Raw genomic sequence first — 11,639 nt, 5'->3', positions numbered from 1 at the left:
CAGCTCGCGATATCAGGATATCAAGCAGTTGTGTGTGTCATAGTCAAAGCTGTTCAAAGCTAATGCATTCTTTGATAAGTGTAAATGTAATGGTGCTTAGGAAAAACAAATCAAAACACTGATGTTCTACACTAAAAGAAAAAAAAAAGATGGGAGTAGAGTAAGATGAAAGGCAAGCAGTCTGAAGATGTAGGGAGAGGACTAGATGCACAGTCCAACTTTCACTGGTTGATAAGCTGCTGGCCTGGCGCCAAAATCCCCATCCCCACACCCCTCAAACACACACATACTCACACACGCATGTTCAAACACCCCACCCAGTGGTGAGCACTGACCCTCACCACCCTCACAACCACCACCACTCCAGTGGCGTCTCCAGCTCGCTATCCCTCTTCATTAGTGTCCCAGAACGAGATGCTTGTCATGTAATTAACAGAGGTTTTCTGAATGCCTGCGTAACGCACGCTCTCATTAGGAAAGCGGGAAAAAAAAAGGCTGGAGCGAGAGAGGAGAGGTGGGGAGGCAGGCCTGGGAGGCACGTAGAGGGAGAGCAATCGGGGAGACAGATGGGGAGAGAGACGGACAGAAGGACAGGGAGTACATGGGAGGGGGGGGGGGGAAATAACGTGCTTAGAGCAGCAAGAAAAACAGTGACTTACATGTCGAGGGGCAAGGTTTCTGACTTTCCGCGTGCCAGCTAGGGACACAACTGACAATTACTGGGGTCTGGACTAAATTATAACGACTTACCTCAGTCAACTGCTATTCTCATTAATATTCAAAAAGTCTTCTAGAGGTCGTTTAAGCCAAGCCCTCCTCGGTTTTCTCTCAGGGTCATCGTATTTAAATGTGATGTAAAACGAAACAGATACGTCAAGTATGAATAATGAGTATAAGTGTAAAGGGAAAGTTACCATAGCTGTTGAAAAACATGTAATTGTGCTTATGTTTGAATGACTATTGGCTCTGGTGACCTGTCCTCGGTCTCTATGATAGCTAAGATAGGCTCCAGCCCACTTATTAGTCAAAAGAAACAGATGAATACTGCTGTATATTTCCCAGCACCTAATTTAGCAGAAGTCTGGAGAAAGTCTCTAAAGTATAAAATGTTATGATTCTTGTTGAAGCCATATCAGGTATGAAGCAAAATTGTACATGTACCTGGCCAGAGAGGCTTATACACTGAACCATTCAGAGATGTACTGAAGGGCCAAATCACTGAGACCTTTATGAACTAATCAAAGGATTTTAAAGGTAATTCTTTATTGAACTGGGAGCCAATGAAATGTCCTCAGTACTGGGGTAATATGTTCAAATTTCCATGTATGACTGACTCTGCTTCATTCTAAATATGCCGGCAATCCATGGACCAAGAGCCAGGCTGAGAAAAGAATGCTCTAACTTTTGACACATATTTTTCTAAGTGACAAAAAGCTGTTCTGGTGACTTTATTAACATGATCATCAAAACAAAAATCACCGCCCATGCTTCCTTACTGTTTTAGAAATAATTGTGATATATATGAAAAAATATTTCTGTCTTGGCTAAAGGTCTAAAACGTTTCTAGTCATCCAGCAGTTAGTGTCATCAGCGGAGTTTATAGATCTTGAGAGCAAAATAATAGGTACAACTGTATATCATCTGCATAAGAGTGAAAGGAGATGTTTTTATATATTACAGTACCAAGCAATAGCTTGTAAAAGTTAAAGAGCAATGAACGAAGAGAAGACCCTTGAGGAACACCTGTTTTATTTGCGCAGTTCTAAAACTACTTATTGAAACATAAAAACCGCTGCCCTTTAGGTATGAAAGTGGTCGAGAACCTGACTGAATCATGAAGCCTTTGAATTAAAATGTCAAGATCAGCAGAGTCGAAGGCAACAGTGAGATCAAGCAGAAGTCAGAATGAAACTCTGTGAATCACTGTTGCTCTTCAGGTCACTGATGACTTTGGTAAGAGCTGTTCCAGTTCTATGATTTGTTACGAAACCATACTGGTATTTATACATACTGTCAGTTCAAAAATATTTCTTCTATATTTTAAAAACTTTTTCTTTTTTTAAAATTTGGCAGAGGAAATAACGATTAGAAATATATCTGTAATTATTAATTACCACTGGATCAAAGTGTATGATCACATCACAGTTACAAGAACCAGGAAAATTGCCTGTCTGTAAAAAATTTAATGATAATATTTATTACTAATGTTATTAATGATTATCTTAATATGAGAACGTGGGTTGGAATTTGGTGCTCAGTGCTACCAGAAATAAACACAGAGAGATTACACGATTTTCATCCGATAACTTGAGATTTGCACATTCGTCCTGAGCTGTTTATGAGTGCAACACTATGCATTGTATATTAGTGTATATCAAGGCAAAGCAACCCAATCAGGGATATGGGACCATTAACCAGCTTCCATCTGATTTAAGAGGAAAGCTGTGACATTAAAAGCCTCATATTATGCTGTATCATAGTGCTGCGTTACAATGGGCAAGGCTGTGAAGCCATGTTAAGGGTCATGATGGCTGTCAAAGTGTCTCTGAAATGTTGTCTCTGAAATGCTATTTTACGTGTGTGACTAAGCACATGTAAAACAGCATGGGCTTAGTCACCAAAGGAAATGTCATGTTGTAGATAACCACTTTGTTAATCTGCTTCCATCTGTTAGGTAACTGAGTCTGCAAATCTACCTTTGTATTTTGTGGCCACTTTTTGACCACAAAATCCTCATTAGAGTCTTAATACTGATAATAATGCAGCCACTAGTAGCATTTCTGTTCAGCATATATTTAGCCAGTGATGGGCTGTGGAGTAACCTGCAGAGGAGGGGTTATCAGGGTGATGAGAGCAAAGAAAGAGCTGCTTTTCAGTGGCTCGTTTTCAAGGGGTTCTGTGCTGTTTTCAGTCCTTCCCTGAATGTGTGATGTAAATCAGAAACACAGGTGTCATTAATTCTCTCAGTTAAAACAAAACTTGCTAATTGCACCAAGTTCCTTGTATGCCACAGGTAAGCAATGGTTTGATCCCAGCCAATTTCACTTGACTATTTCCAGAACCAAAGAGAGTTTTACAGGGAAGTCTTTCATCTCAATCGGGGTCATCTCTCATCCACTTTCACTCTTTCAGTCCTGCACACTTAGTCTCTCTCTCTATCTGAGGCCTCTTATTCTCTGACCCACTGCTTTTCACAGCTGTCTTGCAGGTTGGTGTTTCTTTGTTTCTACCATTTCCAACTGCCAGACGCCACCGCTCACCCTCACCTCACTCATTCCTACTCCTACTCCCACTTCCAACTCTTACTGTGCAGAAAAAGGGGGCTATTTTTAGAGCACCGTTGACGGTTTAAGGATTTCCATATTGTGCCCTGGATTTTAAGTGAGGAAACAGACTGTTTCTCTTTTTGCCCCCCCTCACTTCCATTCATTTCCTTCTCTGCATCCTCTCGTTCCCTCCCAGTTACCCCTCTCTGCAAAACGCCCTTGAACCAACACACTTTCTTTTTCTCTCGCCCTCTCTGTAACCGATTGTCAACATTAACACCATTACCCCTCTCTCACCTCTCTCCTCACACCTACACCGTTCTCTCGTTTTCTCGTCTTGGTTTGTGCTCTTCCTAGCAGTGAGCTTTTTTTTTCCTCTGCATGTAAACTGGGCCTGTCATCTTCAGACTTCTCAAGCCACTCTGCTGTCTGTATGTTGAGTGAAGACACTTTCAGAATTAATACTAGCTTCTTGTATGCGCCAGTTTTGCCACGTTGTGAAGGATTTTAGCTAAAACTACAAACTAGATACAAGAATACACCTCAGTTCACCTACCTAGAAACCTCTGGAAACCTGTGTAACATCAGGGACTAGCATGGCAGTGCTAGCAAGGCAGAAATACTGGTTGTGTAGTTGACCTTCTGGTATTTATTTTATTTTTTTTATTATTATTTTTGGCAAATCTTAAATCAAATCTTTGTGATTGATACAGAAAAAGTTTCAAACACAAGCCTGCCTCTGCTCGTGTGTGGAGCTCTCCTCTCCTCGCACTTGTTTCACGGCTCAACTCTGCCCTCTGTAGTGTCTCCGAAATGTAGCCACAGTAACCTGTGTTTTTGTCCCCTTTTTCTTTTTTAGCTGTAGCAAGACACAAGCCACAAGTCTGTTTGGATTTCAATCAAAAAGAAAAAAAGAGTCCAATTTTAGTGAAACTAATGTGAAATTTTAAAAAATGCATAAATCTGCACTTTCTCAGAGATTACCTGACACCCAACTTGAATGCCATCGTAGTGCTGGCATAGCCACCTACTGATTCTGCGCCTCTCACCAGCTGTCTCAAATAGCCCTCTCCATATGTTAACGCTTTACGCCCCAGATACCCACGATGACAGCGTCGCTCTGTCTCTTTAAGACTTACATGGAATGCTGTGGTTTTGCCTAGGCGTTTGGGGTAGTGCCCTCACCGACACGTAAACACAACCCTGAAAGTAGCTCTGACTCATTCTCCATGCGTCCCATTTCATTCTTAGATGCTTCTTCTGGCTTTTCTGTCAGTGTGAGGATTTTCCCCGTGCCTTCACTCTGCTTCTCTCCTAATATTTAGAATGAAACGACCTGGAAACGACATTATCGATACATAATACACTCATGGGTTATTTTATTTATTTTTGATTCTACGTGGTTGTTTGTGTCATGGCTGGAAAAGGAGGAGACTGTTGTTATCTTTGGATTCAATAACCCCACAAGTTCTGTTTTTAAAGCTTCAAATAGTCCAGAACAGGAATGTCTTATCTTGCAGATGTCAATATCTCTTTTTTATCTGTGCTAACACATTTATATAAAATACTGCCTTTAGATAAAAGACATTTAAAAGAAAATCAATGTGAAAAAAGTTATTAAGACAGGAATCGATGCTGTTTCAATAACAAATCACATCAGTTTACTTAGAAGATTTCACCCTTCCTATCTCCTATGATGAGCAACTGTACCAGAGTGATCAAGAAGCCGTCACAAACTTGAGCTACAGAGCCCCCAAGTGGTAAGAGTTTGCACTGCCGTCCCTTGTAAATAGGATCAATAGGCAGGCTCCCTTTATTAGATCCAGATTTGACCGTCTGAAGCCACAGATGAATGATTTTTGTAGTCTGGTGAGCAGCCCACATCGAGTTCAGCCTGTCAGACATGTCTGGGGGGACGTGGGGGAGGAACGAGAGAGACTTGGGCCTCAAAGCATTGAGAATGAGGGACAGGGGTAAACCCTAAACCTGAGAGCTCAGCTCAGACTAGCAGCCTTCCAGGGAACAACACTTTTCTTATTGAGCTAGTGGGCCAGACCCAAATGAGAGGTGACAGCATATTCATTTCACTCAGTGTTTTTCTTTAAGGGGTTTTTAAAATGCTGCTGAATGATGAGTGGTCACAGGATTTATAGTTCAGGGGATGATTTAGGCTTTCTAAATGGCACTGCTTTCCTCCTGCTCTCACTCTCCCAACTGTTTTTTTTTTCCACAGGAGCAGTCATTTTCTGGGGCTTTATTTCAGCCTCGTGTTGTTCGTGTAGGGATGACTCCCCCCTTGGCAAGTGAGACTGATTTAAAATGTAAAGCGAGCACCTTGGTTTCCCATGTCCTGTCTGGACTATAGAGGCAGGGTGTGCCAACACTTACGGCTGAACTGTGAATTCAGACCAATTTGTGGTGTTGGGGAAAGCAATTATGTGGACAAGGTGTCTCACAAAAAGACACCGACCACTCTTCTTTTGATTAAAGACATACCAGAACACACTGTGTGAAGTGGCAGCGTGCGTTTTGTCTCAACACCACTCCCAAGCTCTGGTCTCAGCATTATTCCCGGGAGCGAAAATACCAAGACTGAACAGGTGGGGGTCAAATAGTTGAAGTATCAGTGCTTTTCTCCGGACCTGACGAAGGGGAAACACATTAAGAGACATCGGGAGGTCGTTGATTTATAGGGACGCTATTACCTTCATAAATGCTTGGCTCATAAAATGACTGCTTTGCTTTAATTTAATACTTCCCCTCTCTAATTATCACTACACACACGTGCACAGAAGTGGGCTGCTGTCTGCTATGGACCTACAGAATGCAGCTTTGTGATTGTTTCTTTGTTGTTTTCACTCCACACTCTGGTGCTGGTTTAGTGTCTTTGCCCTTGCAAGCAGCTGAAAAGAAACTTTTACTTTCTCCTTCCTTCAGCTTGTTTTATTCGAGAATTCAGAGAGGGTAGATGGTTGAAGTCTTCCCAAAAGAACCTCATCTGTCACTTTTTACATTTTGCCATCTCCTTGCTGTTGTTCAGCGTACTCACACACACACAGGCATACACACACATACACAAGATACATATAGTGGCTTTCACTCTTTTGAACATGAGCCCAGTGCAAAAGCACCGTTCCACGTCTGGATCATAAGTGCCTGGGAGCTTGCGTGAAAACATTTGAGGTTCTGCCCTGCCTTCCCTGGTGCCACACTGCCATTTTCTCTCTCCCCCAGGAGCTACAAAAGAAAGGTTTGGATTGGACCAATAATCTCCATCTTCAGATCATCTCTCAGTAGCCTCTTCAGCTAAATAAATAACTCATTACAGTTCAGAGCGAGGAGCTTCATTTACTCTGAGCGATGCAATCACAGATGTCTGCAGGTTTGCCCGCATCATCTCAAATAAAAGTGTTTCTGTTGTGAATCCCAAGAGAAGAGGCGCTCTCAAATGTTAACATAGCAGTGCAGAGCGAGGACTAGCAGTCGACTGCTTGTGGCAAAACTGCTGATGGCAGATTGCTCGGCACCGGCGGCAGAGAGGGGTTACGTCTGCTTGCTTAAGCACACAATGAGATTCTGTTTGCAACATTAGGGCTTAGATGCTAAACAATATTAAAACAAGACACATAAAGCTGCCAGCATGTTTGCCTGGACCATTAGCAGGAGGCATAATGAGCCACATTACACATTTACTATCAGTCTCAGGGAAACCCCCCCCAAAAAACAACAACAGTGAAAAGTGCAAGATAGCGCAACACTATAGGTGTAAAACTGTCCCCCAGTGTTAATATATGACAACTTCTGTTTCCTGTTGTTCACAAAAATTAGATTTCAGTAAATATGGGAGGCATTCAGTGTTGATTTGAGAGTGAACAAAAATAAATAAAAGCCTGGGCTTTCTTTGGACTGAGACAGCTGGATGTTAATAAAACCCTGCACTGTGCAGCATATAGATGAACATATACTCTGTCTTCGTTGTTGTTGTTGTTGTTTTTTGTCTATTTCTTTTGTAAAACTGTAGTAGCTGCTGTTCAAATGTGTTAGAAAAGTCTTCTGCTGTACCCTGAGGAAGGCAACAAAGCAGGCGCATGAATGCCATTTTTCAGTAAAAAGGATGTTGGGATTTCCGCCAATTGTTTCATGCTGGGAACACTATTATCAGCGTTGTTGTTCTTAATCACTGCATTAGGAAACGGTGCAACAAACAGAAGGTCTAGCCGGTGATGAAAGACGACCTTTTTACCAGATGACCCCATCACTGTAAAAGAATGAGTGAAGGCGCTCGGTAGGCCATATCTTAGCGTTTTAAGACTGTTTTCGGACGCCTGTCATTAAAGACATGTGTCAGAAAAAAACATAAATGTATTTATTTTCTTGACCTCGTTTTATAGCCTGAAGCAATCCCATCACAAAAGTAGGCTATGGAGGCGGACATTACAGCTCTGCTCTGACAAGTATGTAAGTATGTTACAAAGTATGAGAGGTCTTAAAAAAGCCGCATCAGATCCAACATTTCACACTCATTTTAAGCATATCTTATAGGCTCTCGCACGCAACAAGTTACAACCAACTTCTCTGTTTCACTTTGGTTGCCCTGCGTGAAATAGCAACCTTGATGAGGCTATAAAATGCTATGGTTGGGCGACTTTCCTCACCGTGAATTGCCCCCACACCCTTTGGAGGACTACGAGTCGAAGATGAGGGCAGAGACGTGAAGGAAATGAATTTAGTGAAGCGAGTGGGGTCAGATGCAGGAAAAGGAACTCGTTTTGCTGTTTTATTCCTGCGGGGACTGTCACCGTGAGGACAGAGAGGAACATGAACGGAAAAGCTACTCCTGAGAGATAATTGATTATTAATATTAGCATCAGTATTAATAACTGGAGGGGGTGCTTGTTTGCGTGGCAGAGGGAGATTTCCTCACTAAGTCAGTTTCTTGTGGATAACACTTTTAGGCTTTCTCAGTATCTGTCATATAAATTGCTTTATGTTTTAATTACACCCACGAACGAACTTTGTTTACAACTTTATTCTGGATAGGTAACAACAAGTTTGTTGAACACAAAAGGTGGCTCTGGTTTCTTTTTGAAGTTTGCCCAATGTGCCATCTGTCTGATATTTGCCTGCTCGTTGTAATAAATAATAAAGCTGCTCAAAATATCTTTTTTTTTTGCACTTAAAAAATATATCGACACTTTCTTTCAACAACAGGCTTTATAAATCACCTTTATGACGCTCTTTCCCTCTCTCTGCTTCTCCCTTATTTCATGGTTCAGTGGCCTCACACCGCCGGGCGAGGGGAGGTTTTTCTCTCTCTGCTCATTGGTCGCGGCTTTTCAATCTCTCTAACATTTCCATTCATACAGCCGGCGCTCCTTTTTGCCCCTTTCAAAATAACTCACTGTCATCATCATTCGGAAAACGGTTTTGCCTGGACGGGACTAATTATTTAAAATTGGGGGAGTGATTAGCTGCAATCGGAAAAAGGAAAGCAAGAAAGAGAGATCAAGCGTCTGGCACAACAACGACAGGTGAGTGAGGAAAAATAATCCTCAAAATACGGAGTCGTGTAAACTGTGCACAGCGTGGGTGAGAATGCGGGAGGATAATAAATCACTTCTGCTTGTTTTATTGCTTTTATTGATGCCCAGTCACGTCGTAAACGGATGTAGAGTTTGCACCTCGAGCGAGAGTGGACGTTTCGGAATGACTCCGAAAGTGAAATGAAACTGCAGCAGCTACATCTTAATAGTTGCGCTAATCTTCGTGTATCGTTGCATCAGACTTTTATTTTTCCCACTTAAGGGTCGAATTATATCGAAAAGCAATAACCTGATAATCTTTTGTCAAGCCACTTCTTCACAGTCTAACTTTGGGGAAGGTAAGACAAACAAAATGGAATGCGTATTAGCCGAAAATCAGTTGGCTCTCGTTTGTGATGGATAACAGCAAGGTAAGATGCTTAAAATGTAACACTAGAGGGGTCCCGGCCCACGGGGCTGTCTCGGAGGAAGGTTCACGCCGTTATTCACCAGTCCTCCTCTGCCTAATTGGCTGCAGATGCGGTATCCTATGGTCTTTTTACCGCGTAGAAATTGGATGCATTTGGGGAACTTTATGAGGCGAGCTCTGCTTTTGCCCGAAGGAATCGAAAGAAAAAAAACAAACTTCAAAATAAAGGGATTTAAAACCGTGCCACGTTCATGTATAATGCACTCTTCCTTGGTCAATTTATCACGAGGCACGAAAAAGAGACTCGAAATTGCGCTGCACATAGAGAGAGCTTGTGTTGCTGTGACTCTCTGGTATAAACATGTTTTTTTTTTTCTTGGATTTTTTGACAGGTGTTTTCTACAAGATGCCAAAGGCTCGTGGTCTGGAGTCAGCATCAAAAATAAAAATGTGTACAGCAGGGGGAAAAAAATCGATTATCAAAATATGGCCACGACTGCATGCTTCTAATCATGACACATCGCAGCATAGCTGCTGAACAGGACGACGATGTCCCGTACGCCTTGTTAAAATATGTTAAGCTTTAATGGTGCGTCCTGCAAGTCCATATACATTTATTTGCTTTATCACGTAGCACAAGAGCCATTTCTGGTGTCGTGTGCCGTTGCCTTCCTAATAATTGCAGAGGGAGGGAATGGACTAAAAAACACCGTCCTCTAAGTGCCCTTTCACCCTAGACTTTGTAAGCTGCACTTATTAAAGCGAAAAGTGTTTCAATATGTGGTAAGCTTTAGGGGGAAAACGTGATGGGGGTTGGGATGGGGCCCTCCTTTTTCTTTTTTTTTTTTCTGCCCAACTCCTATTGGGCGACATGAAGTAATTCATCCATGTTAGCAGTAGGTCAGTGGTGTAATTTCCGTCTAATGGTGTTTCTGAATGTCAGCTATGGACAGCGGTAATTAAAAGGTACCCGTATCTAATACCGCTGACCACTGGTGAAAAAAAAATGAGAGCTTTATGAATGAATCCAGCCATTATGCGTGGAGTCTGACGTGCACGGGGGCCATTAAGCAAATTTGACTTTCTCTTTATTTTGGTGGAAGTGGTAACCCATGTGTGCACTACGCCGGACTTCTCAAAACACGTGAAAACACGCGGTACTCTGTGGATGTTTGCAGTTCAGCAAGTGTAAATAACGTTTAAATGAAATAATAAAATCAATAAATAATGGTGAAAGAAATCTCGATAATTGTTTGTCTTCTTTTCCTTTTTCTCAGGGCCCATTGGACACTGAGCACCCTTGGGCCTGTCTCTGTCAAGTAGACATGTTTCAAACTGTCCCTGACACGTCGTCTTACGTCAAGGTAAGACACCACCGTCTCTTGGATCAGGTAATGTTTGAGGGACAATTTGGGGTCCTTTCATTGAAGACTGCGCACAGTGAAATGATACTGAATGTTAAAACCTTTAGCAAACCACTGTCTTTATTTGTATTTAAAACCAGTGTTTCTACCCCCGCCTGTTGCCAAAATGGGCTTTTTTTATGCTGATTTTATGCGCCTGTTGAAATTTTTAAATGCTACTTATTTTTTGTATTATTTTCTAAGTCTGACACCTGTAGCCTGAGTACCTACCGGGGGGCATTTTATTTTTCTTCGCGTGGAAAAAGCCTACATGTTTACACTGTCAAGTCAGTGCTGAAGTGTGGATCTGTGGTCTGTGTGATTTACCAAACTCGACTCAACTTTTTTTCCCTCTTTACTCCAAAAATGCTGCTATTACGGGTCATAAACATGTCTGACGTCACGAACTTCTCTCTCCCTCTCTCTCTGAGTCTCTCTTTCTCTTGGTCCTAAAAATGTAAATAAAGCAAACAGCGCACATCTGGTTTTCACATAAACCTGCATCACGTCACACATGGCTCGGCGTGACTACCTGCAACTGCTACAGCCGCATGTCTGTGGCTGAAACCATTAAGTGTTTCTCTTTATTGCAACGTGTGTGTGTGTGTGTGTGTGTGTGTGTGTGTGTGTGTGTGTGTGTGTGTGTGTGTGTGTGTGTGTGTGTGTGTGTGTGTGTGTAAGACTAGAAGATGTCAACAAGTGTAAGTAAACTTGGGTGGCTGCGTGACGTTCACTCCCAAATCCATCAAAATAATCTGCACGGGTCTGATTGCCTGGATTGCGCCTCATTAAAATAAGTCATTGTGCAGGAGCAAAATTGCTGTAATATCTTCATAATCAAGGTATTTTTTTCCCACGGGCTTCTTGTTAATGTTTTGAAGACCCGTTCCCTTTTGAATAAGGGCTCCTTTCATCCAGGCACGGCGTTTGTGCCTCTGCTGAGAGATCCTGCGTTTCGGGGCTCAGAACAATTCCGGATTTGTTGTGAAAGAGTTAAATAGCAGGGAATGTTTAAGGA

The 11,639-nt window shown here is 42.2% G+C and overlaps 1 protein-coding gene across 4 annotated transcripts in view; it reads left to right on the top strand.

The window, feature by feature from the left end:
* Positions 1 to 8,566: 8,566 nt before the first annotated feature.
* Positions 8,567 to 11,639, top strand: part of fli1 (Fli-1 proto-oncogene, ETS transcription factor) — a 30,406-nt gene continuing 27,333 nt past the window's right edge. The window contains exons 1-2 of one of the 4 annotated variants that reach the window (XM_080890057.1): positions 8,567 to 8,797; positions 10,496 to 10,582. In XM_080890057.1, the coding sequence (XP_080746183.1) occupies positions 10,544 to 10,582 (39 nt within the window). In that variant the 5' untranslated portion in view covers positions 8,567 to 8,797; positions 10,496 to 10,543. Of the gene's footprint in view, positions 8,798 to 8,991; positions 9,148 to 10,495; positions 10,583 to 11,639 lie in introns of those variants that run through there. The other 3 variants (XM_080890054.1, XM_080890052.1, XM_080890053.1) reach the window with 3 other exon arrangements.

The sequence above is a fragment of the Rhamphochromis sp. 'chilingali' genome (assembly GCF_963969265.1).
Source record: "Rhamphochromis sp. 'chilingali' genome assembly, chromosome: 8".
Taxonomy (NCBI): Eukaryota; Metazoa; Chordata; class Actinopteri; order Cichliformes; family Cichlidae; genus Rhamphochromis; species Rhamphochromis sp. 'chilingali'.
The sequence above is the reverse complement of the archived record's forward strand: the minus strand, read 5'-3'. Positions and strand labels throughout refer to the sequence as shown.